The 23565-nt window shown below is 44.3% G+C and overlaps 1 protein-coding gene across 1 annotated transcript in view; it reads right to left on the reverse strand.

The window, feature by feature from the left end:
* LOC126324303 (glutamate receptor ionotropic, kainate 2-like) overlaps positions 1-23565 on the reverse strand; it is a 206047-nt gene that overhangs the window by 144511 nt on the left and 37971 nt on the right. Inside the window, exons 2-5 of the mRNA XM_049994948.1 lie at positions 22468-22695; positions 16597-16776; positions 8825-9012; positions 1112-1269 (exon numbers count right to left, since the gene is read on the reverse strand). Of these exons, the coding sequence (XP_049850905.1) occupies positions 1112-1269; positions 8825-9012; positions 16597-16776; positions 22468-22585 (644 nt within the window). The 5' untranslated portion in view covers positions 22586-22695. The remainder of the gene's footprint in view (positions 1-1111; positions 1270-8824; positions 9013-16596; positions 16777-22467; positions 22696-23565) is intronic.

The following is a 23565-nucleotide window of genomic DNA, read 5'->3' on the forward strand; positions in this document are numbered from 1 at the left end:
CGTAGAACGCCAGTTTTCTTTCTCCTGATAACGACGTCCTCCTGAGCAGTCCCCGCCCGGAGATCCGAATGGGGGACTATTTTACCTCCGGAATATTTTACCCAAGGGGACGACATCATCATTTAATCATACAGTAAAGCTGCATGCCCTCGGGAAAGATTACGGCTGTAGTTTCCCGTTGCTTTCAGCCGTTCGCAGTACCAGCACAGCAGGCCGTTTTGGTTAATGTTATGAGGCCAGATCAGTCAATCATCCAGACTGTTGCCCCTGCAACTACTGAAAAGGCTGCTGCCCCTCATCAGGAACCACACGTTTGTCTGGCCTCTCAACAGATACCCCTCCGTTGTGGTTGCACCTACGGTACGGCCATCTGTATTGCTGAGGCACGCAAGCCTCCCCACCAACGGCAAAGTCCATGGTTCATGGGGGGGGGGGGGGGGGGGTCAAGTTATATTGGCGAGCAAATTCGAGCCCCGTCGACGATGAATAGCAGTCGGCATGTATGCATGAAACAGGCATCTGCTGTGGAGTCAAATACGCAGCAGCCTCCTCTAACGGTTGTCGGAGAGACACTGCTGGCAACACTTTATTCATCCGGACTGTCAGCAATTGTCATTCATCTCTGTCATCAATGGCTCGTGGTGCATAATTGTTGCCTCAGCACCAGTTTTGGATAGCCCATTTGGCCACGCACAGTATACTTTAAACACGGCATCACAGAATTAGCTTACAATCAAAGGCGTTCCGAAAACTTCCACGCTTGGCCTGAAGGCCAAAATGACCATGCCTTTTTGGACGTCAGGCAAATACCTACGTTTCCGCAACACTACGACGACTACACTATTTTCCGCGTGCCCCTTCCCCAGACGTGCATTATATACCCCCGTCACTAGTTGTGTCACTTGCCGTCTGTGAATGGTTGTTGCACGTTGACGTCGAATGTAGGCGGTGGTCACATCAATCTGACTGTAACATGCATGTTACTATAAGGAATTGCCGCCAGGATGACTACCTTCTGACAGTGTAAAACACGTTTTACGACAATGAAATGTGGTGCAACTGCCTTGCCTATTCTAATAATTTCTTAGGTGTAGAGGTTACAGGCACACACCTGTAGTCGCCGCTTTCGTCGAGCTGCCGGACCGCGATGGGCGGATCCCTGCGGTCGCGCTCCTGCAGCACGCTGCGCAGGCGCAACAGCGACTCGTCGCCCTGGTACAGCACCGTGTAGGAGCGCCACTGCAACTCGTGCAGCACGTCCGCCAGCGCCTGCGACACCAGCGTCAAAGTATCAAATGGGTGAACGTAACAGAAACTGATCACCTACTCTGCACTTTGATAGGAATAATAAAGATGTCTTTGGTGGGCGGGGTTTCCGGCGCGTACACAACAGGTCACGTGCTTTAGCGATCGAGAGATGGACGCGCACAAAAACCAAGTTTCCCACCCAGACCACTGTACATATAAGAAAGTGTCGGCCTGTCTCCACGTGCTCCATCCTTCCTCCTGGGGCCTGCGTCGTTTGGTAAGCCACGGGCAACACAGTGATCACGTGGAACGCAGGATATAGTTGTGAGTGGCTACCACACAGCCTCTACCGCTCGACTCACTTAAACGTCAACGGAAATGGTATTTTAGTTGTGGTATAAACACTGGAACCGGAGTGATCTGTGTTTGAAATTCTGAAAGTGAAGTTAAAACTGTGTGCTGGACCAGAACGAGAAAGTGTATGTCCGTCTTTAGGGAACAGTGCTCTACCAATTGAGTCCAACATTCTTGACAGACTCACTCATAGTTTCAATCTGCCACGGGTCCTCTTAATGAAGGGGTAGTTCATACGATGCATTGTGTGGCTCAACTGGTAGAGCAAAGTCCATGAACGTAAGTAAATGGATTCAAGCCCTAGAATGCAGCTGATGTGGATTTCGCTCTGTATTAATAAATTCTGATTCTTGGCCAGCTGTACACTTTTCTTCGTCTTTTTCTTTTTCCTTTATGCCAGATCGAGTTGGGGTCGGCTAGTTAAATTTCGGGTTTGGGTATTTTAACTGCCGATACTGGCTGAATGCGTGTCCTGCCGCCACTCCTTTACCTGCTGGGACGGAAAAAAAGCAACCCAGCTGCCTGTGTCTGGTATTATCCACGTAAAAGTGTGCGAATCGTCAGGCAAGATGTGGGTATCACCTGGAATTTACATAGTAGGCTGTTGGAAACCGCCTACAACCCATATCCAGGCTGACAGTCACAGCGACCCTAGTCGTTAGTGCGCCGGGTGGATTCCATCTGAAGCCGGCGCATCTTCCCGATCACGGAAGCCGAGTGCTAACACACGCGGTTATCTGGACGGGTTGGCCAACTACACCATCTAATAAAAAGTGTATCACACCGTTTAATCGATATTAATGTGGGTGGTGTCCATCCAGCACTACTGACGACACTTTCAGTTAGGTAACTGGATGTCTATGGATTGAAATAAATGGTTGCAGCTCCGTCATAAGTTGTACTGAGAAGTGCCTTTTTTTATTTCTTGATGGTGACGCACAGTTTCGGCACGTGTGTCCGTTTTCAAACCATCCATATCACAAGTGTGACGATACAGGCTATGGCTTAAGAACAAAAACTGCAGCTGCAGTGATGATCAAAGCGGCACTATGACCGACTCAACAACAGTAAGCCTGCCCGTGTGGCCGAGCGGTTCAAGGCGCTTCCGTCTGGAACCGCGCGACCGCTACGGCCGCAGGTTTGAATCCTGCCTCGGACATGGATGTGTGTGATGATCTTAGGTTAACTAGTTTTAAATAGTTGTTAAGTTCTAGGGGACTGATGACCTCAGATGTGAAATCCCATAGTGCACAGAGCCATCTTTTTGTTAAGTCCCATAGTGCTCAGAGCTGTCTGATCATTTGAACAACAATAAACACACCACACAGGACGGAAATCAGCAGCATGCTGCAACTTCGTCGCTTGTCTGTGGAAATTGGTTTTGAAGCGAAGTCAGCCTTCTAACTCATCTTCAAAGTGTTCGATTGGGTTCAGGACGGACGTTGGGTAAGCCATCCATTTCAAGCAAGTTTTTGGCCACAAACCATTCCATCACGGACGTTACTTTGTGACAGGGTGCATTATCATGCTGATACAACCAGTGATCATCACTGAAGAGTTGTTCTGCAGTTGTTGTACAATAAGGGGACTTCACCCTGACCACATCATACACCCCCATACCATAACACAACCTCCTCCGTTCTTCACTGTTGGCACTACACTTGGTGGCAGGTAACTTCCTCCAGGCATTCACCAAACCCAAACCCTTTCATCGGATTGCCACAGGATAAGGCGCGATTCATCACACAAAATCACTCGTTTCCGGTCCTCCACTGAGCAATAGCTTCGCTCTTTACACCACCTGAAACGTCGCTTAGCAGTGACTACAGAAGTTTGTGACTTACGAGGAACCGCTCGATCACTGTACTCCATTCTTTTTAAATCCACACGCGCAGTCACTGTACTACCTGGACTTCTGACAGCACATTGGAACTAACGAGTGAGTCCATCCGCTGATTTCATGCAATTTTTTACAAGCAACATCCGCAATGTGCCTCTGTCCCTGTCCATCATTCCTTGACTTAAACCCAGTATTTTTTTTACTTGTGGTTGTTTCTTCGCGTTTCCACTTCACAATGACATAACCTACAGTCTGCTTGGACATCTCGCTTTAGAAAGTGTGAGATGTCACTAATAGATTAATTGCCCAGTTGATTTCCAATGACCAGTCCACTTTTGAAGTCAGTGAGCTCCTCTGGTCGAACCGTTCAGCTCTTATTGCAATTCTCCCAGCCTCCTTTTATTCTGGCGATACTTTCTCTCGTGACATGTAGTGGTCTGTTCAGCATTATGTAGGGGTACCCGGATAGTTTTGATCACATAGTGTATGTAGCATTGCTAACAAAATTCTCCACACGAAATTGCTAAAGTCCAGTGACAAGGGGAACAAACAAATCAAGAGTCAAACAAATGCCGAGTATATAAATATTTTGCGAGTATGTGAATGTTCCCATACGTATTGCAACCACTGTTTGTCTTCCTGTTGCTCGTAAATTCCTTCTGTCATACGTCACCTGCCGGCGTTGCTGTTAACAAAATGTAATGGGATATATACTGTGGCGCGTAACGTGGCCAGGTATGCCGACGACTCGTCATTTGCATTTCAAAATGGGATCGACAAAGGATATCCAGAAGGACATGATGATTGTTTATGGAGACAAGCTATTTACGTATGAGACTGTGAAAAAGTGGAAAAGGATGTTTCAGTGTTGTCACACAGACTCTTTTTTCTTGGAAGCGCCAAGGATCTTTATAAAGTAGGTGATCTGCTTCGTGCATTATCATGCAGACAGTCGCCAGAGAGGATGACAGTAGTGTAGGATGAGTGTACGAGCTTCTGCATGGTGCACTGGACGTTACAAAAGAGTTCCTTGTTTGTCAGCGACCATTCATAAGGAGCATCGTACGATATCTGCTGCAGGAATGTAGAGAAACTGAAAGAAAATAAAGACGGGTTTTTCATCCATTTACTCATAACGGAAGATTTTTGGGTTCATTAATAAAGCCCAGAAACAGAATCTACGTCTACATCTACATCAATACTCTGCAATTCATAATTAAGTGCTCGGCAGTGTGTCCATAGAACCACTTTCTCTTATTTTATTACGTTGGACATTTCTCAAAGCGTAGGTGGGAGCCACCAAAATGTATTCGCATTCGGTAGAGATAGTTGGTGATTTCGTGAAATGGCATCTCTGCACGAAAAACGCCTTTGTTTTAATGATAGCCAGCCCAACTCTCGTATCTCATCTGCGACACTCTCTCCCCTATTTCGCGATGGTACAAACCAAGATACCTTTTTTGAACTTTTTCGACGTGTTTCGTCAGTTCTATTTGGTAAGGATCCCATACCGCGCAGTAACGCTCTAGCTGAGGACGGACGCGTAAGAGATGCATTCTCTTCAGCAGATTTGTCGCTTCTTCTAAGTGCTCTGCCAATAAAATGTAGTCTTTGGTTCGTCTTTCCCATGACATTTTTTGTGTGATGATTGCAGTTAAGTAGTTCGTAGTTGTTGTCCCTCGGCTTTCTTTTATTTATCTTGTAACCGAAATGTAACGGATTTCTTTTCGTACTCATGCGGAGGACCTCGAACTATTTATTGTTCTTGTCACCTGCCACTAGTCGCGCAATACAGATGTCTTGTCTAAATCATTTCGTAATTTGTATTGATTTTCTATTGACTTTACTAGACGGTAACTGACAGCATCATCTACAGACAATCTTAGAGGATTATTCACATTGTCTCCCAAACCTTTTATAAATATATGGAATAGCAGAGAGCGTATAACACTTCCTTGGGGAACGCCAGACATCACTACGATTTGTGACCTCCGTGACAGAAAATCACGAATCTAGTAGCACAACTGAGAGGGTACTCCGTAGGAACGCGATTTGTAGCCACTTCTGAGAAACGGTGTCAAAAGCCTTATGGAAATCTAGAAATATGGGATCAACTCGAAATCCCATTTATATCAGCAGTCAGCACTCGTGTGAATAAAAGAGCCAGAAATGGAAACACACACCTTCCCCTCCACCAAAGAAGACACTGGAGCAATCCTCTTGTGGGAGGATTACACAGTCTGTCTTTTAGGAGTAATCTAGAGTCTACGCAAAGAAGGGAACACATCATTCTGGCACAGGATTACTAAAATCTACTCACCAATTTGTAGCTTGATATCAAGTAGAAGTGGCGATGAATGATTTTTTCACTCCTTGGCTATAAAATCTTAACATATCCACATTATTCGCCACATCTGGCACCTAAAGATTTCTTCCTCTTGCGAAAAATGAAGAAACCAATCAATAGGCAACATTTTGCCAGTGATGACGAGGTGGTTGCTGAGGTGAAAGACCGTTTTCACAGCCATTGTACATGATTTAAAAATGATAACATTATAAAACTTTAATAGCTTCAACAACATTATAATTTATCAAACTCGAAATCGAAGTGTGCGCTCATTATTATCAGTATTTCAGTCACCACTACGTCTGAGAACTCAGATCTGCAGATCACGCATACGACGGTCTGTAAATATGGGGAATGATGTATCTTTTAGTCGCTTCTGCCTACGTCAAGGAAGTCAGTTTCCTGTTATTTTATTCTCAGAGGAGAGCCATTCTCTCTCTGTATTGCTTTACTAAAATTTCAGTGGTTTGCGGAGCGTACCGTGGACTCACGAGCCATTTAAAGTTTGTTGTTGACAGCAGGGTCTGTCAATGAGCGCCTTTTCCTAGCTGGAATATTTTCCGCAGACGGTCAAATCCCAAGCCAATCCAAATAGTCTGGTCCTGACACTAGAACTGAATAATTATGTGTTAAACATGGTTCGTGAGGTCTAGAATTCATTGTCATTTTCGAGAATCTTAGCTTTGTTGCTACTTTAGTCTCCGAAAGCTGAGAAATTTGTGAATGTTAATCCTTGTCACACTGGTAACACCGGTTCCCATGAGATCATCGAAGTTAAGCGCTGTCGGCCATTGATGGATGACGGTTTGGGTCTACCGAGCAGTGTAGGCAAGCAAGGTACACCCAAAATTGATGAACTATTTGACTGAGAAAAGCGGATCCGGTCTCGTAAACTGACAAAGGCTGTGAGAGCGGTGTGCTGACCAGATGCTACGAAACCGCATCCATTCTGTATTTTTATTATTTTTTTGTGGTGTTGGTGTGTGTGCAATGACCTTTAGCACCACCCCTTGGATACGCCGTTGCAGCGGCTTATTCTCCCTTACTAGTTTTCCAAGGGAATAGTCGCTGTTCTTTGTCTTCTTGTAGCTGTAACTTCGTGAGCAATAAATTAGTGAACAATACAGACACAGAACACCTCAGAATGCGAACCTTTCTGGCATTTTAAAACTGTGTGCCGGACCGGGACTTCAACGTGGCTGTGACAACGGCTTAGCCATACCCACACAATATCCCTTCTTTCAGACGCGATAGTCCCGCTAGGTACTCAGAAGAACCTCTGTGAAGTTTGGAAGGTATCAGATGACGTACTGGTGGAAATAAGGCTGTGAAGGTAGGTCGTGAGTCGTGCCTGGATATTTCAGCGCCGCAATGTTCACTCATTGGACGGCCCACCCTCTGTAATAAAAAAGAGAGTGAAGTTACCATCGATGGAATCTGAGAGATGTCACGCGGTGAAGAAAAAATTATGTCAATAGAGCACTTGTTCGCGAAACGCAAAGGATCCGGTTTCGAGTGCTTTCAAGCACACAGTTGTAATCGTTAGGAACTTTCAGGTGAGCGTACAGTCTTCTGGAAAGTAAAAATTACATCTGTAATCTCAGAATTTATTCCAGGTTAATGAATCTGAAGGAGGTGGCGGCAGGAAAGGCATCCGGCCACCTTCTGCAACTAACACTGCGAAATCAATAGTGACCAGGCCGTCCTCGCATTGCAGCGGGAATAAGGCCTCAAGAAAATGATAAATCAATGTGAAGTGGGGATGGTGGTTATCGCTAAAACAACACGTTTTCTGTTATATCGGTTTTTTGCCACGCCATTTTAACCTGACGGTTAAAACCTCTCAAAATACCCGGTTTATGAAAGAGCCTACTTTTAGTTTTTTATTCCTGTTATTTCCTGTCATAAACGTGGACATCGAACAAGGATTTAAAATTAACTCTCTCTCAATTTTAAGATACGTGGAATCAAATATCCAATTAAATAATGAAATAAAAGTAAATTTAGTTTGTACCTCGTTCACTGCTTTTCTCGAAAAGTGATAAGTGGTCGAATACTACAAATAATCACCATTATTCTCCTATTGATTCTAACAAAAAAAAACCTGCTCAAAAGTCATATTATAGTTGGGGAACATACCACTTTTTGAGCATTATGAGTAGCCAGTGCTAGAGGGTGAAACTGAGATTAAAGAACTCTACTTTTCGTGTTAATTCGTCCGTTTTCTAAAACTGCAAGCAGATAAAGGCATTTTATGTAAATACAGGCAACAGATCAACTAGTTTCTATTTCTATTGTAAACTGTAAATGAATTGTTAAGTTTTTAATTTATTGCCGTTGCTATAATTCCTTCCTCATTTTTATTTCGTAGGCAGAGCAGACAAGTATTCAAGTATTTTAAGCAAATCAAACATTGCACTTCACTGCTACGTCACTTCATAAAAATGTTTACAATCTAGGATTGATCCCATTCTGCAGTACAACGGAAGTCCGGTGACAACAGCGGTAAACTACTCTACAGATCAGTCGATGGGGCGGGGGGAGTGAAGGGGGGGAGGGGGTACGTCTTGCACACTCCACATAGACGCATACCTTAAGCTACGACACACGGCAACAGGGACAGTTATTGTCTCAGCACTGCTGTACTAATACTTATGCTTTGTTTTTGTCGCTCGCTTCTATCGGTATTATTAAAACAGCATTGATCGTTTTTCCCATTTTCTATACTAACGAAATATTTCAAACAAATTTTTAAAACAAGATTTATTTACAAACGACATACTTCCGCACTGTTTCTACGGCTTATTGATATTTGGGATTATTAATAATAAATTAATAACAAAATGAAAAGAACACATGTTATAACTAAGACCAGACAAATACCGAAAAATACCAGTGGTTCAGAACTAAAATGCCGATATCGGTTTTGAGAGGTCGGGTTTTTCACATCCCTACTTTGAAGTGTCACAATTTCGCAGTATTATTTGGGGAAGTAGGTAGTGAATTTACTGCAGTGTCGGTCGTCGGTTGCCCACCTGTGCGACGAATTCGGCGTCTGGGTGCAGGTTGAACTGGTAGCGGCGCGAAGGCGGCGGCTTTGGATCCCAGTTGAGGACGATCTGCGGGATCTCGAGGCGGTCGCAGACGGAGCGGACGATGTCCGTGGAGGCGCTCTGCCGAGGTCCCACCACGCCTGCCACGCCTTCCAGCGTCAGGTTGCACACTAGCGCAGAAGAACCCTAGTGAACTGGGCACGGCATACGCTACAACCTAGCGACAAAATACACTCACCAGCCGCGCAAATCATAACACGTATACAGGGTGTTTCATAATTCATATTACAAAGTTTTGGATGTTGTAGAGGGAGTCAGTAGATGACATTATATACATGAATCAATGTCCAGAAACGTCATCCAACGACGCTACGGAGCTTCGAAGTTATAGGGGTCGGCGACTGTAAATTGTAAGTAGGCTGTTTAGGTTTTTATGTTGGTAACGTCACGTAACGCTCTGTATGAAAATCGCTGACTGTGCTTAGTGCACTCTGTGGCTGATTGGACTCATTGTTGGATTATTCGCTAGTGTAGTGCTTGGCAGTTGGATGTGAAAAGCGCGTAGCTTTGGGCAGTTGGAGGTGAGCCGTCACCAGAGGTAGATGTGGGGAGAGAGATGCCAGAGTTTTGAGAGGTTACTATGAGCGGACGATCTGGACGTGTGTCCGTCAGAAAAAGGAAATTTGTAAAAATGGATGTCACGAAGTGATATTTATAATGACTTTTGCACACTATTACGGTAAATACATTGTTCGTTCTCTATCAAAATCTTTCATTTGTTAACTATGCCTATCAGTAGTTAATGCCTTCACTAATTAGAACATTTTATTTAGCTGGCAGTATTCACGCTGGCTGTGTAGTTAGAGTAAAAACGATTTTTATGAGGTAACTGATTCATGAAAGTTATAAGTTACTGTTAATCAAGGCTATTCTTTCGTAGGGATTAGCCAGCCGCGGTGGTCTCGCGGTTCTAGGCGCACAGTCCGGAACCGTGCGACTGCTACTGTCGCAGGTTCGAATCCTGCCTGGGGCATGGATGTGTGTGATGTCCTTAGGTTAGTTAGGTTTAAGTAGTTCTAAGTTCTAGGGGACTAATGACCACAGCAGTTGAGTCCCATAGCGCTCAGAGCCATTTGAACAATTTTTTTTGTAGGGATTATTGAAAGTCAGATTGCGTTGCGCTAAAAATATTCTGTGTCAGTTTAGTGACGATCAGAATTAGTAAAGAGAAAACTATGTGAGTACGTTCAGTTTTACTCGGTTGTCTCTGTATCAAATAACTGAGAGTTTTTCCAGCACTATCATTCTTAATTTTCAATGGGGAAGTTTCCAAATGTACACTACGGGCCATTAAAATTGCTTCACCACGAAGATGACGTGCTACAGACGATAAATTTAGCCGACAGGAAGAAGATTCTTTGTTATGCAAATGATTAGCTTTTCAGAGCATTCACACAAGGTTGGCGCCGGGGGCGACACCTACAACGTGCTGACATGAGGCAAGTTTGCAATCGATTTCTCATACACAAACAGCAGCTGACCGGCGTTGCCTGGTGAAACGTTGTTGTGATGCGTCGTGTAAGGAGGAGAAATGCGTACCATCACGTTTCCGACTTTGATAAAGGTCGGATTGTGGCCTATAACGATTGCGGTTTATCGTATCGCGACACTGCTGCTCGCGTTGGTGTACTGCGATGGTGTACTCAACGACGAACCAGAGTGCACGAATGGCAAAACGCCAATTTTTCGGATGAATCCAGATTCTGTTTTCAGCATCATTATGGTCGCATCCGTGTTTGGCGACATAGCGGTGAACGCACATTGGAAGCGTGTATTCGTCATCGCCATACTGGCGTATCACCCGGCGTGATGGTATGGCGTGCAATTGTTTACACGTCTCGGTCACCTCTTGTTCACATTGACTGCATTTTGAACAGTGGACGTTACATTTCAGATGTGTTACAACCCGTGGCTCTACCCTTCATTCGATCCCTGCGAAATCCTACATTTCAGCTGGATAATGGACGATCACATGTTGCAGGTCCTGTACTGGTCTTTCTGGATACAGAAAATGTTCGACCGCTGCCCTGGCCAGCACATTCTCCAGATCTCTCACCAACTGAAAATGTCTGGTCAATGGTGGCCGAGCAACTGGCTCGTCACAATACGCCAGTCACTACTCTTGATGAACTGTGGTATCGTGTTGAAGCTGCATGGGGAGCTGTACCTGTACACGCCATCCAAACTCTGTTTGACTCAATACCCAGGCGCTTCAAGGCCGTTATTACGGCCAGAGGTAGTTGTTCTGGGTACTGATTTCTCAAGATCTGTGCACCTAAATTGCGTGAAAATGTTATCACTAGTCAGTTCTAGTATAATATATTTTTCCAATGAATACCCGTTTATCATCTGCATTTCTTCTTGGTTGAGTAATTTTAATGGCCAGTAGTGTATTTTTCTGAAACCAAGTTGGTTTATTCAGGATTCCAATACACCATATTATTCTCGTCTTTTTTTGCTAGAAAGCCCTGTATTTTAGCATAATGTCCGTTCAATGCGACGGCCTTACCCGACCTTACTGGGAGAGCTTGTTATGCCCGCATGATCCCATTCTAATGGTCGATGTCGCGGCTGACATCTTGTTGCATCAACAACCTCCATGTTGTCCACCTTCTGCATTCCACGGAGTGCGTCCTTCATTGGGCGAAACGTATGAAAGCCGGAAGATGCAAGATCCGAGCTGTAGGATGGATGGGGAAGGACAGTCCAGTGATATTCCACAGAAAATTCCGCATTTTTTCAACAGAAACTTGCCGAGAAAAAATGTGTTGCGTTACTTACTGACCCCCCTCCCCCCTCATATGCATCTGTATGCGTCGACCCCCCTCCGCCCTCATATGCGTCTGTATGCGTCGGGTTTCTTTAGACTCAATGACCCAATCTCCATCTAATTTCCGGGGGACCAACAAGTTGAAGAACAACAACTTACATTCCGTTTCTACCAACAGAGTAAATACAATTTTTGAGTGTATGGAATTCATTTGGTCCAAGATCTAGTGCAGTGTACCCACTCCGTGAGGGCAGATTACAATCGTGTTGCCCCGATACCATCTGCTAACGAAAACGTTTTTGCTTATCTTCGAAAGGTCGAGTTGCAGCTCAGAAGTGGCGCTGTCTGTACACCGACAGAATTTTGTACAATGATTCTGACACGAAATACTTGGTATGGGAGCCGTGTTTTGCGCTGTGAATGGCGGAAAACCGGCGGCAGTTCTCCATCTACATAGTTACTCTGCGAATTACCCTTAAGTGCCTAGTAGAGGTTCATCGAACCATCGAATAATCTTGACGCTAATTCTCTACTATTCAGCACTCAATCAGCGCACGGAGAAAAGAAACACCTGCATCTTTCCGAGCGAACTCTGATTTCCCTTATTTTATTATCATGATCGTTTCTCCCTATGTAGGTCACCGTCAACAAAATATTTTTGCATTCAGAAGGGAAAGTTGGTGATTGAAATTTCATGTTAAAATCTCGCCGCAGCAACGAAAAACGCCTTTGTTTTAATAATGTCCACCCCAAACCCTATATCACGTACGTGACGCTCTCTCCCCTATTTCTCGATAACACAAAAAGCGCTGCCCTTCTTTAAACTTTCTCGATGTACTCCGTTAATCCTATCTGGTAAGGATTCCACTCTGCGCAGCAGTACTCCAAAAGAGGACGGACAATCGTAGCATAGGCAGTCTCTTTAGTAGAAATGTTGCATCTTCTAAATGTTCTGCTAATAAAACGCAGTCTTTGGTTCGATTTCCTCCCAACGTTTTCTCCGCGTTCTTATCACTTTAAGTTGTCATTATTGTAATTCCTAGGTATTTAGTTGAATTTACGACCTTTAGAATTGATTTATTTATCGTTAACCGAAGACTGACGGATTTCTCTCAGGACTCATGTGAATTACCTCTCACTTTTCATTATTGAGGGTCAATTGCCAATTTCCGAACCACACAGATATCTTACATAAATCGTTTTTCAATTGCTATTGATCTTCTAGACTTTACTAGAAGATAAAAGTAACATTATCTGCAACAACCTAAGCCGGCTGCTCAGATTATTTCCTAAATCATTTATATGAACAATAGACGGCCTGTTATACTACCTTGAGGAACGCCAGAAAGCACTTCTGTTTTACTCGATGGCATTCCGTCAATTACTACGAACTGTGACCTCCCTCACAGGAAATTACGAATCCAGTCGCGTAACTGTGACTATGTTCCACAAGCTCGCAATTTAATTAGAAGTCGCTTATGAGATACGTGGTCAAAAGCCTTTTGGAAATCTCGAAATGCGGAATCGGTCTGCCATCCTTTCTCGATAGCACTCGACACTTCGTGTGAGAAAAGAGCTACTTGTGTTTCACAAGAACGATGTTTTTAAATCCATATTGAGTGTGTGTCAATAGACCGTTCTCTTCAAGGTAGTTCATAATGTTCGAACACAATATATGTTTCCAAATCCTGTTGTATACCGACGTTCATGAAACGGGCATGTAATTTACTGGGTTACTCCTATTGCTTTTCTTAAATACTGGCGTGATCTGTGTAGCTTCCCAGCCTCTGGGAACGGATCTTTCTTCAAGCGTTCGGTGGTTTATCATTGTTAGGTATAGACCTACTGCATCAGTTCAAAAATGGCTCTAAGCACTATGGGACGTAACATCTGAGGTAATCAGTCCCCTAGACTTAGAACTACTTAAACCAAACTAACCTAAAGACACCACACACATCCATGCCCGAGGCAGGATACGAACCTGCGACTGTAGCAGCAGCGTGGTTCTGGACTGAAGCGCATAGAACCGCACGGTCACAGCTGCCGGCTATTACATCAGCATACTCTGAAAAGAATCTAGTTTATGTACAACCTGGGCTCGAAGACCTACATTTGTTTAGTAATATAAGTTACTTCACTAACCCGAGAATATCTACCTCTAAGTTACTCATGTTGGACACTGATTTTGATTCGAATTACACGTGTGCTGTTTGTTTTTAGTCGGTCGTGGCAGTGTCCGGTGATGTGTTGTCGCGACTTGAGGGTCCAAGTCGCCCCACTTTACTGGGACGGCTGACAGCCGTCCATTAGTTGATATTGTTACGTTGATCAAGGATTTCAGCTGCCTTTCCCGTTTTGCGAGTGCGCATCGATAACCATTTCAGAAACACTCCGGCTTCATTTAACTTCATAGGCTGCTCACAATCGCAATGACGCTCCGCTAGTGCCCGACGCATAATGACCGAAATACGTTGTTTCGTATTCACCAAGTTAACGCTACTTGCGATGAACCATTATGACACATCTTTATCCTTCACTACTGGTCATTAAAATTGCTACACCAAGAGGAAATGCAGATGATAAACGGGTATTCACTGGAAAAATATATTATACTAGAACTAACATTTGATTACATTTTCACGCAATTTGGGTGCATAGACCCTGAGAAATCAGATTCCAGAACAACCACCTCTGGCATTAATAACGGCCTTGATACGCCTGGGCATTGAATCAAATAGAGCATGAATGGCGTGTACAGGTACAGCTGCCCATACAGCTTCAACACGAATGCACAGTTCATCAAGGGTAGTGACTGGTTTATTGTAACGAGCCAGTTGCTCGGCCACCATTGACCAGACATTTTCAATTGGTGAGAGATTTGGAGAATGTACTGGCCAGGGCAGCAGTCGAACATTTTCTGTACCCAAAAAGGCCCGTACAGGACCTGCAACATGCGGTCGTGCTTTATCCTGCTCAAATGTAGGGTTTCGCAGGGATCGAATGAAGGGTAGATCCACGGGTCGTAACACATCTGAAATGTATCTTCCACTGTTCAAGTGCCGTCTGTGCGAACAAGAGGTGATCGAGACGTGTAACCAATGGCACTCCATACCATCAAGCCGGGTGATACTCCAGTAAGGCGATGACAAATACACCCTTCCAATGTGCATGCACCGCGATGTCGCCAAACACGAAAGCGACCATCGTGATGGTGTAAACAGAATATGAATTCAAACGAAAAAATTACGTTTTGCCATTCGTGCATCCAGGTTCGTCGTTGAGTAGACCATCGCAGGCGCTGCTGTCTGATGCAGGGTCAAGGGTAACCACAGCCTTGGTCTCGGAGCTGATAGCCCATGCTGCTGCAAACGTCGTCGAATTGTTCGTGCAGATGGTTGTTGTATTGCAAATGCCCCCATCTGTTACAGCCATGCGGATAAGATGCCTCTCATCTCGACTGCTAGTGATACGAGGCCGTTGGGATCCAGCACGGCGTTCCGTATTACCCTCCTGAATCCACCGATTCCATATTCTGCTAACAGTCCTTGGATCTCGACCAACGTGAGCAGCAGTGTCGCGATACGATAAACCGCAATCGCGTTAGGCCACAATCCGACCTTTATCAAAGTCGGAAACGTGATGGTACGCATTTCTCCTCCTTACGCTAGGCATCACAACAACGTTTCACCAGGCAACGCCGGTCAACTGCTGTTTGTGTATGAGAAATCGGTTGGAAACTTTCCTTATGTCGGCACGTTGTTGGTGTCGCCACCGGCGCCAGCCTTGTGTGAATGCTCTGAAAAACTAATCATTTGCATATCACAGCATCTTCTTCCTGTCGGTAAAATTTCGCGTCTGTAGCACATCATCTTCGTGGTGTAGCAATTTTAATGGCCAGTAGTGTATCTTCTAACTTAAACCACCTGCCTGAAATTACGTTTTCCTGTGTCATGCGTTGTCAGTATTTATCTTCACATTCGCTACAAAAGATTTAGAACGTGTCTGAAAGAACAGACACCACGAGGAATCAGCAGCTTTGATGCATAGTATAAATTGTAGGTGGAGGGGGGAGAAAGGAAAGGAAAGTGAAGGGACCATTGGTCTTAGCTGCATTGGGACTATAGGCGGAATCAGCGGCGACGAGTGAAGGTGTGTGCCAGACTGGAAATCGAACCTGGGATCTCCTGCTTAATATGCAGTTGTGTTAACCATAGTTCCACCCACTCACAGTGTTTATCGCAATTGCGTGGACTGTCATGGTATGTCTCTCTGTCGACCCACATTCCCACCAGCGTCACCTATCCGAAGTCCACTTCCACGTCCTTCATGGTCGCTACTGTGAGATCCCGGCAGGAGGTGTAACGTAACTTTGCATCCGCACTGAAAGTGGTGGATTCCTTCCGTTTCTAGGCATATCAGTTACATGAATGCGTAGTGTCTGTTGTTTCGGACATGTCCTCAATGAATACTCAACCACCAGTGCACGTTCGACCTCCTACGGAAAACTCAAAGTAACGAGCATGGAGGGTGGGGATTGTGTATAGGTGGAGCTGAGTGGAAACGTGGGTCGGTAAGCAGGCCTGCCGAGGTATTCCATGCTATTGGGATAAACACTGTGTCCAGTATGCGCAGTAGTTAACGCAACTACGTAGTAAGCAGGTGAGCCCTGGTTCGGGTCTCCGTCCGGCGTACATTTCGGTTGTCAGCACACTGATTCCGATGCAGCTGACACCAATAGTCCCTTCCCTTTCTTTTCCTTCCAACCCCGCCCTCCCCTCAACCAACAATTTACATAATATGTTACTCCTATTTCTTTCCTTAATTTATTGTAACCAGTGTAGATGAACAAGTTGTTTAGCGAAGTTATCGTGCTCTGTACACGCTCGCTGGGAGTTATCGCCGGCAAGAAAAGGCGAAGACTCACTCTTCCTGCCAGTGCCGAAGCTGTCGAGCGCGCTGACAGTGACCTCCTGGGCGTCGAGTAGGGGCCGGCGGTCGAGGCGGCCCAGGATGGCGTCCGCCCGCGTCTGCATGTTGATGGCTGCCACCGCAGACCGGAACGCCTGCACCAGCGCCGGCGGGCCCGACTCGTCGAACACGCCAGCTGAGCAAACAGTTGAATAAAGTGAGTTTTACGAGTGGCTAATTTACTGGGAGAAATTTCCGTGTTAATTTTATGCACTTTCTTAAAACGGGAATATTCGCCCCGGGACTGTATTAATTCGATTTCATACTTTCATCAGCTGTAACAATAATTTGGGAGAAGTTTCTATTTCTTTGTAAGGGCTCGATGTAATAGTCGACTTGACCGCAACAAAGTCACAGTAAATTGCTATGGAAAACTCTATGATCTACATTATGATACTGTGTGAATAATATTTGCAGTCACTTCACTACGTACAATTTAGTTATTTGCGCAGGTTGTAAGAAGGTTAAACTGAATCGTTAAAGTAGTCGGTTCCTGATGGTAGAATGAAATGTTTGGATAAAGCTTCAGCCTGTCACATTAGGATCTCCAGGCTGTGTTTCGTTTGTTGGCAGAATACGAATTCGGTTTGCATGTCGAGATGTCTTGTGTTACGTGAAGGAACTGTGGAAATTCTGCGGCCGCTTCATGTAGGGAATCGCCACCATACGCCATGTATCCTATAGAATATTGCAGGAATCATGAGACAAGAAGGTTAGAGTTACACATTGCATCTACCTCTAAGTAATATAATAATTATTAAATATTCACTTACGTGGGTAAGGACATCGAAAGGAAATCAGTTGTGGCTTTGGTGAAAGGAATATCTTGGTAACGCGTGTAGAGATTTGACGAAAACACAGGACTTTTCAGAGGTTAGAGGGATATCTAAGCCACACCTTCCGCAATGATGGTCCTGTCCTTCAACCGTTTCGCTACCACACTCATTCAGGGATATGAGCCGACTGAAAATGGTCGAACTAATTGCTATTACTAACTTCCGCCGGCAAAGCATGCGCTATTGAAATCCTTAAGGAGTAGGTGCATACGGCAGCAGTTCTGTAATTTGATTCCATCTAATTATTCTTCCTCACATTTTTCTACTACAGCTTCGACCGATAAGGAATTTGGCATTAGGAAGCCCTTCTGGAAGTGGGACGTGTCTCACCACTAGAATTGTCCAATTGTGTGTGAAAGGGAAAGGACGGGAGAAAGAAAGGAAACAAGATTATGGTTTGACGACTCTAAGACGATGAAGTCACCCTAATTATAGACTGAGTGTTCCCGTGGTAATGTTACCAGTTTTCAAGGGTGAAGGAGAAGGTTAAATGTATGAGTTTGAGGTAAAGGACCCTAGTTGGGAAACGACCAAGTCAAAAGACATGAACAAATATATACTCAAGTTCCGCCTTAACCTCGTTCAGCGCTCAAACTAAGAGCCCCAACCTCCGAATCCTGATCATGACGTACAGAATTCCCGCTGAATATTCCCCAATATCCTCAGATAATTTTCCCTGGACCAGTAACGGAAAACATAACTTGATATCAGCGAGAGACTGGAAGTCGTATGTCTCTTGTACAGTACTTACGAATTCCATTCACATGTCCTAGTTTCACAAGCTGCTGCATTTACAACAGTATTTAAAAATGGCGTCCTCCAGCGTCGATGACCCAATACAGCCCTTCCTCTTCTCCGCTACTTCCATTTAGTTGCCTATGCACGAAAATCGTGTCTGCAAGTTCCGCAAGGGGTACGACTCTCCTTGTTCATGGCTGATCGACATTAGTACTTCCTTAAGGCGTTTATTGATGATTATATCAACAGTTGCAAAATTTTTTAGACTTGGTAACAGGTAGGTTAGTATTCTGGCATTCATCGTGCAAACATTTATAGAGCACATGTTGCCACTCAACGTTTATTATTAAGACCAGGCACTGTCAGTGCAGCCTCAGTAGACCAGGCCTGAAATTGAACTTTTAAGATTCGAAACTAGTTGCCTAATAAATACTGCAACTGTTGACAAAAAATGGTTCAAATGGCTCTGAGCACTATGGGACTCAACTGCTGTGGTCATTAGTCCCCTAGAACTTAGAACTAATTAAACCTAACTAACCTAAGGACATCACACACATCCATGCCCGAGGCAGGATTCGAACCTGCCACCGTAGCAGTCGCACGGTTCCGGACTGCGCGCATAGAACCGCGAGATCACCGCGGTCGGCAACTGTTGACAGAACCGTTAATAACTGCTTTAAGGAATTTAAATTAAGTTGCTGTTCCTTTTCAACGAAATGTTGAAGCTGAAGTATTAATACTTCCACTTGTAAATGCAGACTGCAGTTTGCTACAGTACACACACTGTACGCCAGGATTGCTCATGTCAGTACACAGTTCGCTAACTATATTGTATTGGTTGAGTAATCATCGCAGCCTCTATATCTCGTGGTGATTGCCTAACCTACAGTACAATCCTAGCAATGACAGTCTCGCTACATGTATTCAACTATTAGAGGTGTCAGAACGATTTTGAGTTCCAATCAGTCGTTCCGGGGCCAGGGCCCCTTACCTCAAATTGACTTACCCTTCTACAGCATCGGTGAAAGTTTGTAACAAGGCTAACGAATCACCTTCTATATCTGGGCGATCGAATGAACATTTAAATATTTCCAGAATGCAAATAGCCGGGCGTAGTGGCCGTGCGGTTCTAGGCGCTACAGTCTGGAACCGCGAGCCCGCTACGGTCGCAGGTTCGAATCCTGCCTCGGGCATGGATGTGTGTGATGTCCTTAGCTTAGTTAAGTTTAAGTAGTTCTAAGTTCTAGGGGACTGATGACCTCAGAAGTTGAGTCCCATAGTGCTCAGAGCTATTACGTTACAAAATGCGAATATAGTGCTTTAACCTCTACGCCTCTTATATCTGAAAGACATGGGAAAGAGTTAGAAAGACAAATGTATTCTCGTCCACCCCGATTCAGTTTAACTGGCCATTCATAACGTGTCATGAAATTTTTGTTCGTTTTGTGCTCTTACCAGAGGCTGATCTTTCGCAGTTGTGCAATGCGTTGTGCATGACTGCCATATCTAACATCATCCGAGGCAGTGAAACGAAAATGGTCTCATTCCTCAAGCTCCCACCAAGACATTAGGGAGTTTTCCCTTTATTACCAGGCGATTTCCGGAACTTGAAAGACTCTCCCAAATATTCTCAGTTGGGAACTCTTTTGCTCCATTTCTACTCTCAGTCAACCAGAATACGGCTGAATTGGAACCGAGATCTACAATGGACTCACTTCTTGGCCAGTAACAGAAAAAAGGAACTATTACAATTCACTCACGCACACATACTTCTTTCTTTGTCCGAAACAAAGTTCTTCCAGAAAAAAGTTGAAATAGGTGCAATCCCGAAGTTCTGGTTAATACTTTTGGGAGTTTTTCCATGGTTATCAGGTGAATTCCAGATTGGCAGTCCCCTTCCAGACATTCACAGTGAGCGACATCTTCAATGAAATTTGACTGAAAAAGCACACGACATCTACCAACGCCTGTCTTGTCAACTTCAGTAGGGAATGAATATTTAAAAATGAAAGTAAATAATAATACGGTGTAATGTTGATGCATTAAGTTGTTCTGAAAGCGGTGCTGATATTCAAGACAATAAAAGCGAGTTAAAAGCTGTGAGCTATCTGGGGAAGTTAACCTTGCATTACAGAGCATCTGTTTCACCAGGTATCCAGTCTAGCGTACCAAATTCCCAACCAGACTAACATTAAGTATAAACTTTTAATAGTCATACGACAAACGGTGATATATATATGAGAATTTAAATAAAAAGAAATAAATCAGTTTGTATTTGGACATATATTTTAACATTGATCATTGTTCCGTTTAAAATTTCAGCATATTAAACTTGATTCATAACTAAACTGGTGTCTTCTTTAGGATTGTGAAAATGTGAGTTTGTAATCTTACGGAACACATCAAATATGGAGCCAAGATGGGAGACTGCATACAACACTGTATTCATAATATAACACACGAAGAACGTTGAAACGTATGCAAGAGGAAATTAACCACAACCGACCTATTCAATTTTCACCCAAAGAAGTTACGTTTGTAGCGCAATCCTGTCCGTCATGAAATTACCACACACTGGTATATTAATTTCATACTGACTCTCTGTGAAATCTTCCGGAAAAGAATAGCTGAGGCCTACTTTGATGATTACACCACATGCTTCACGTGGTCATCTTGGTTTACACAAAGAGCGCAACTCCACAATAATTTTGATGATTAAAATAAATTACATCGAAACTTAGTTTACAAAAGAAAAACTTCGAAGTGCTTACTATCGTCTTACTATTAACCTGATGGGTCAAACAATGGTATAAGCACGTGGAACTGGTCTCACAAAGTACACCTCACGTGGGTTGAACATAAAGAAAAGTTGCTATATTGAAAAATATTGTCAAAACGAGACGTTATAATCTCACGCACATTCGCATTTAAGATTGATGATCTTAGTTACAGTTACGGATCTTCAACACGTGGTTCCACTTTACTCACAAAGTAGTGGCAACTACTGGAAGATATTCTGAACTTCACACTCGAATTACACTGCGTTGCAATTTAAGATAACATTAAATATTTTAGATTTAAACGTGAAATAAAGGTGGTTAAATTTTCAGTTAGGCTGAACTTAAGAAATTCATTGTCCTACGGACTTAGCAGAGACGCGCTTAGCCGGAGATCTTACCACTTCAGACGCTCGCCGCAGACAGACTGCCGTGGGTCCCTACCGAAGGTGCTTCACAGATACAAACGGAAGTGAGCAGAGAGGCAGCTCCCTATACCAACATGACAAGGGACGGACAGGACTATACTAAGAACAGAAACCTCTTTGCTTTTAGAAAGCGTAGCTATCTGTTCCGATGTTGGTCCTACTGTTCCCTAACAGACAGGCTTGTCTGCTACTATCAAGCTTACAACTAGAAACACATTTGATCATTCATACTTTCACACAGAAGGGAAGGGGGATAACAGTATCTTACCATGTACAGTATATAAAAGGAAGCGGATGTAGGTTCCGTATGAGACTATGTGTGATGAATAACATATAAAGAGTGTTTTAAAGTGTAGTAGTGCGACAGATCGTTCTTGTTTATGTGTAAAAGTAACACGTTCCACTGCTCAGTCTCCTCCCAGATAGTCAGAAACACCACAGTAAATTTAGAAGTGGAATGTATGCCGTAAATGACAACAGTTTTAAGAAATTAACATGAAAGGAATCCAACAGAGACCTTTCAACGGTAGTAAAAGAAAGACTGTGGGAAAACTGGAACAGAAGAGAATCAAAGCATTTGACATATGATGCTACAGAGGAAAGATGAAAATTAGGTGTCCCCATAAGATAAGGAATGAGCAGGTCCTCCACAGGGAGAGGAATGTATGGGAAACACTGACAAGAAGAAGGGACAGCATGACAAGACGTCTGTTAAGACGTCGTGAATAACTTCAACGGTAGAACCGAGGACAGTAGAGGCTAAAAACTGTAGGGGAAGATAGAGACTGCAATACATGCAGCGCATAACTGATGACTTAGGTTGCAATAGACACTCTGAGATGACAAGTTGGCACAGGGATAGAATTCGTGGCGGGCTGGGTCAAACCAGTCAAAAGACCGATGACAAAAAAAAAAAAAATCGACACTCTGAAACCGACTGGCTGCTATGTGCACTTTACAGGTCCTTTCACTTGAAGTTAGCTGGTGTTGACAACAGTGTTCTCTCAATGGCCCAGGTACCTAGGGACATTCCTAGGCAGAGACTCACCGATGCGAATACTATAAACTGGTCTGCGCGCGGCGTGCGTTTGCAGGAGACATCCGACCAGCAGCGTCCACAGCCACGCCCACGTGTAGAGCGAGCGAGCGGTGCTGAGCCGCCACATGCTGCCCGGAGCTCTCACCAGCTCCTAGCGAGACTCATCGCATGGTGACCAGGCGGCATGGCGCCACTGCAGCTGCACACCCCCTTCAGGGGGGTAAAGAGGCCATATACCTGCAAAAAGACACAAAGAGCGCTTCACGATCATGTCCACACTGTATTCCTTTTAATGAACAGGCACCTGCACGAGACTGTGGGAAAGGACAGAATTTAGTGTCCTGTCGATATTATTACACACAGAGCACAGGCTCGATCTGAACAAGAGAAAGAAGGAGATCGCATGTCGAGTTATTTTAAGGAACCAGCACAGTATTCACCTCAAAAAATTCTGGAAACATAGGAAAACACAATTCAGGGTAATGTGTCCTCAGTCTTCTGGTTGTGTCAGTTTTGAAGACGAACTCAAGCTTTCGATGACTTCCTTCAGTGTGACCGTTAGTAGCAACGTCCTGTGGCCCCTTCCGATACGGAAAGCGCCGATCGCGGTATCGCCAAAAAATACACTTGTCGCGGTGCTGCTCTCGGTCGGGACGAGAAACTTAGGGTCATCGAGCGCCACAACCTGGCCTGCGGTGCCCTGCAACGACGATCACTTCAGGACGTACTTCATCCCATCAAATCCTAGGCAATAATCACAGAACGCACTTCCCATTGCTTTCGTCTCCCCGCTTTCTATCTATCCATTCACAGTCATCCCGTTCATCTTACTAACACACTAATATATCCTGACTAAATATTAACCATAAATTACCTTGGCACCCGGTCTACTAACCATCCAATAAAAAGCCTACAACAGACTGTACTTAATACATACGGGATTACACTCATCCACACCTACAGAAGCCCTACCCTTGGATCTCCACACCCTCAAAATTGAACCACCCCTTAGAAGTTCTTGGACGTTATGCACTCCGTCTACCTTCTCCGTATGCACACCCCATAATCCTCAGAGTCTTGGAACATTTTTGTTAATCCTAAGCATTC

Source organism: Schistocerca gregaria, chromosome 2 (assembly GCF_023897955.1).
Source record: "Schistocerca gregaria isolate iqSchGreg1 chromosome 2, iqSchGreg1.2, whole genome shotgun sequence".
NCBI lineage: Eukaryota > Metazoa > Arthropoda > Insecta > Orthoptera > Acrididae > Schistocerca > Schistocerca gregaria.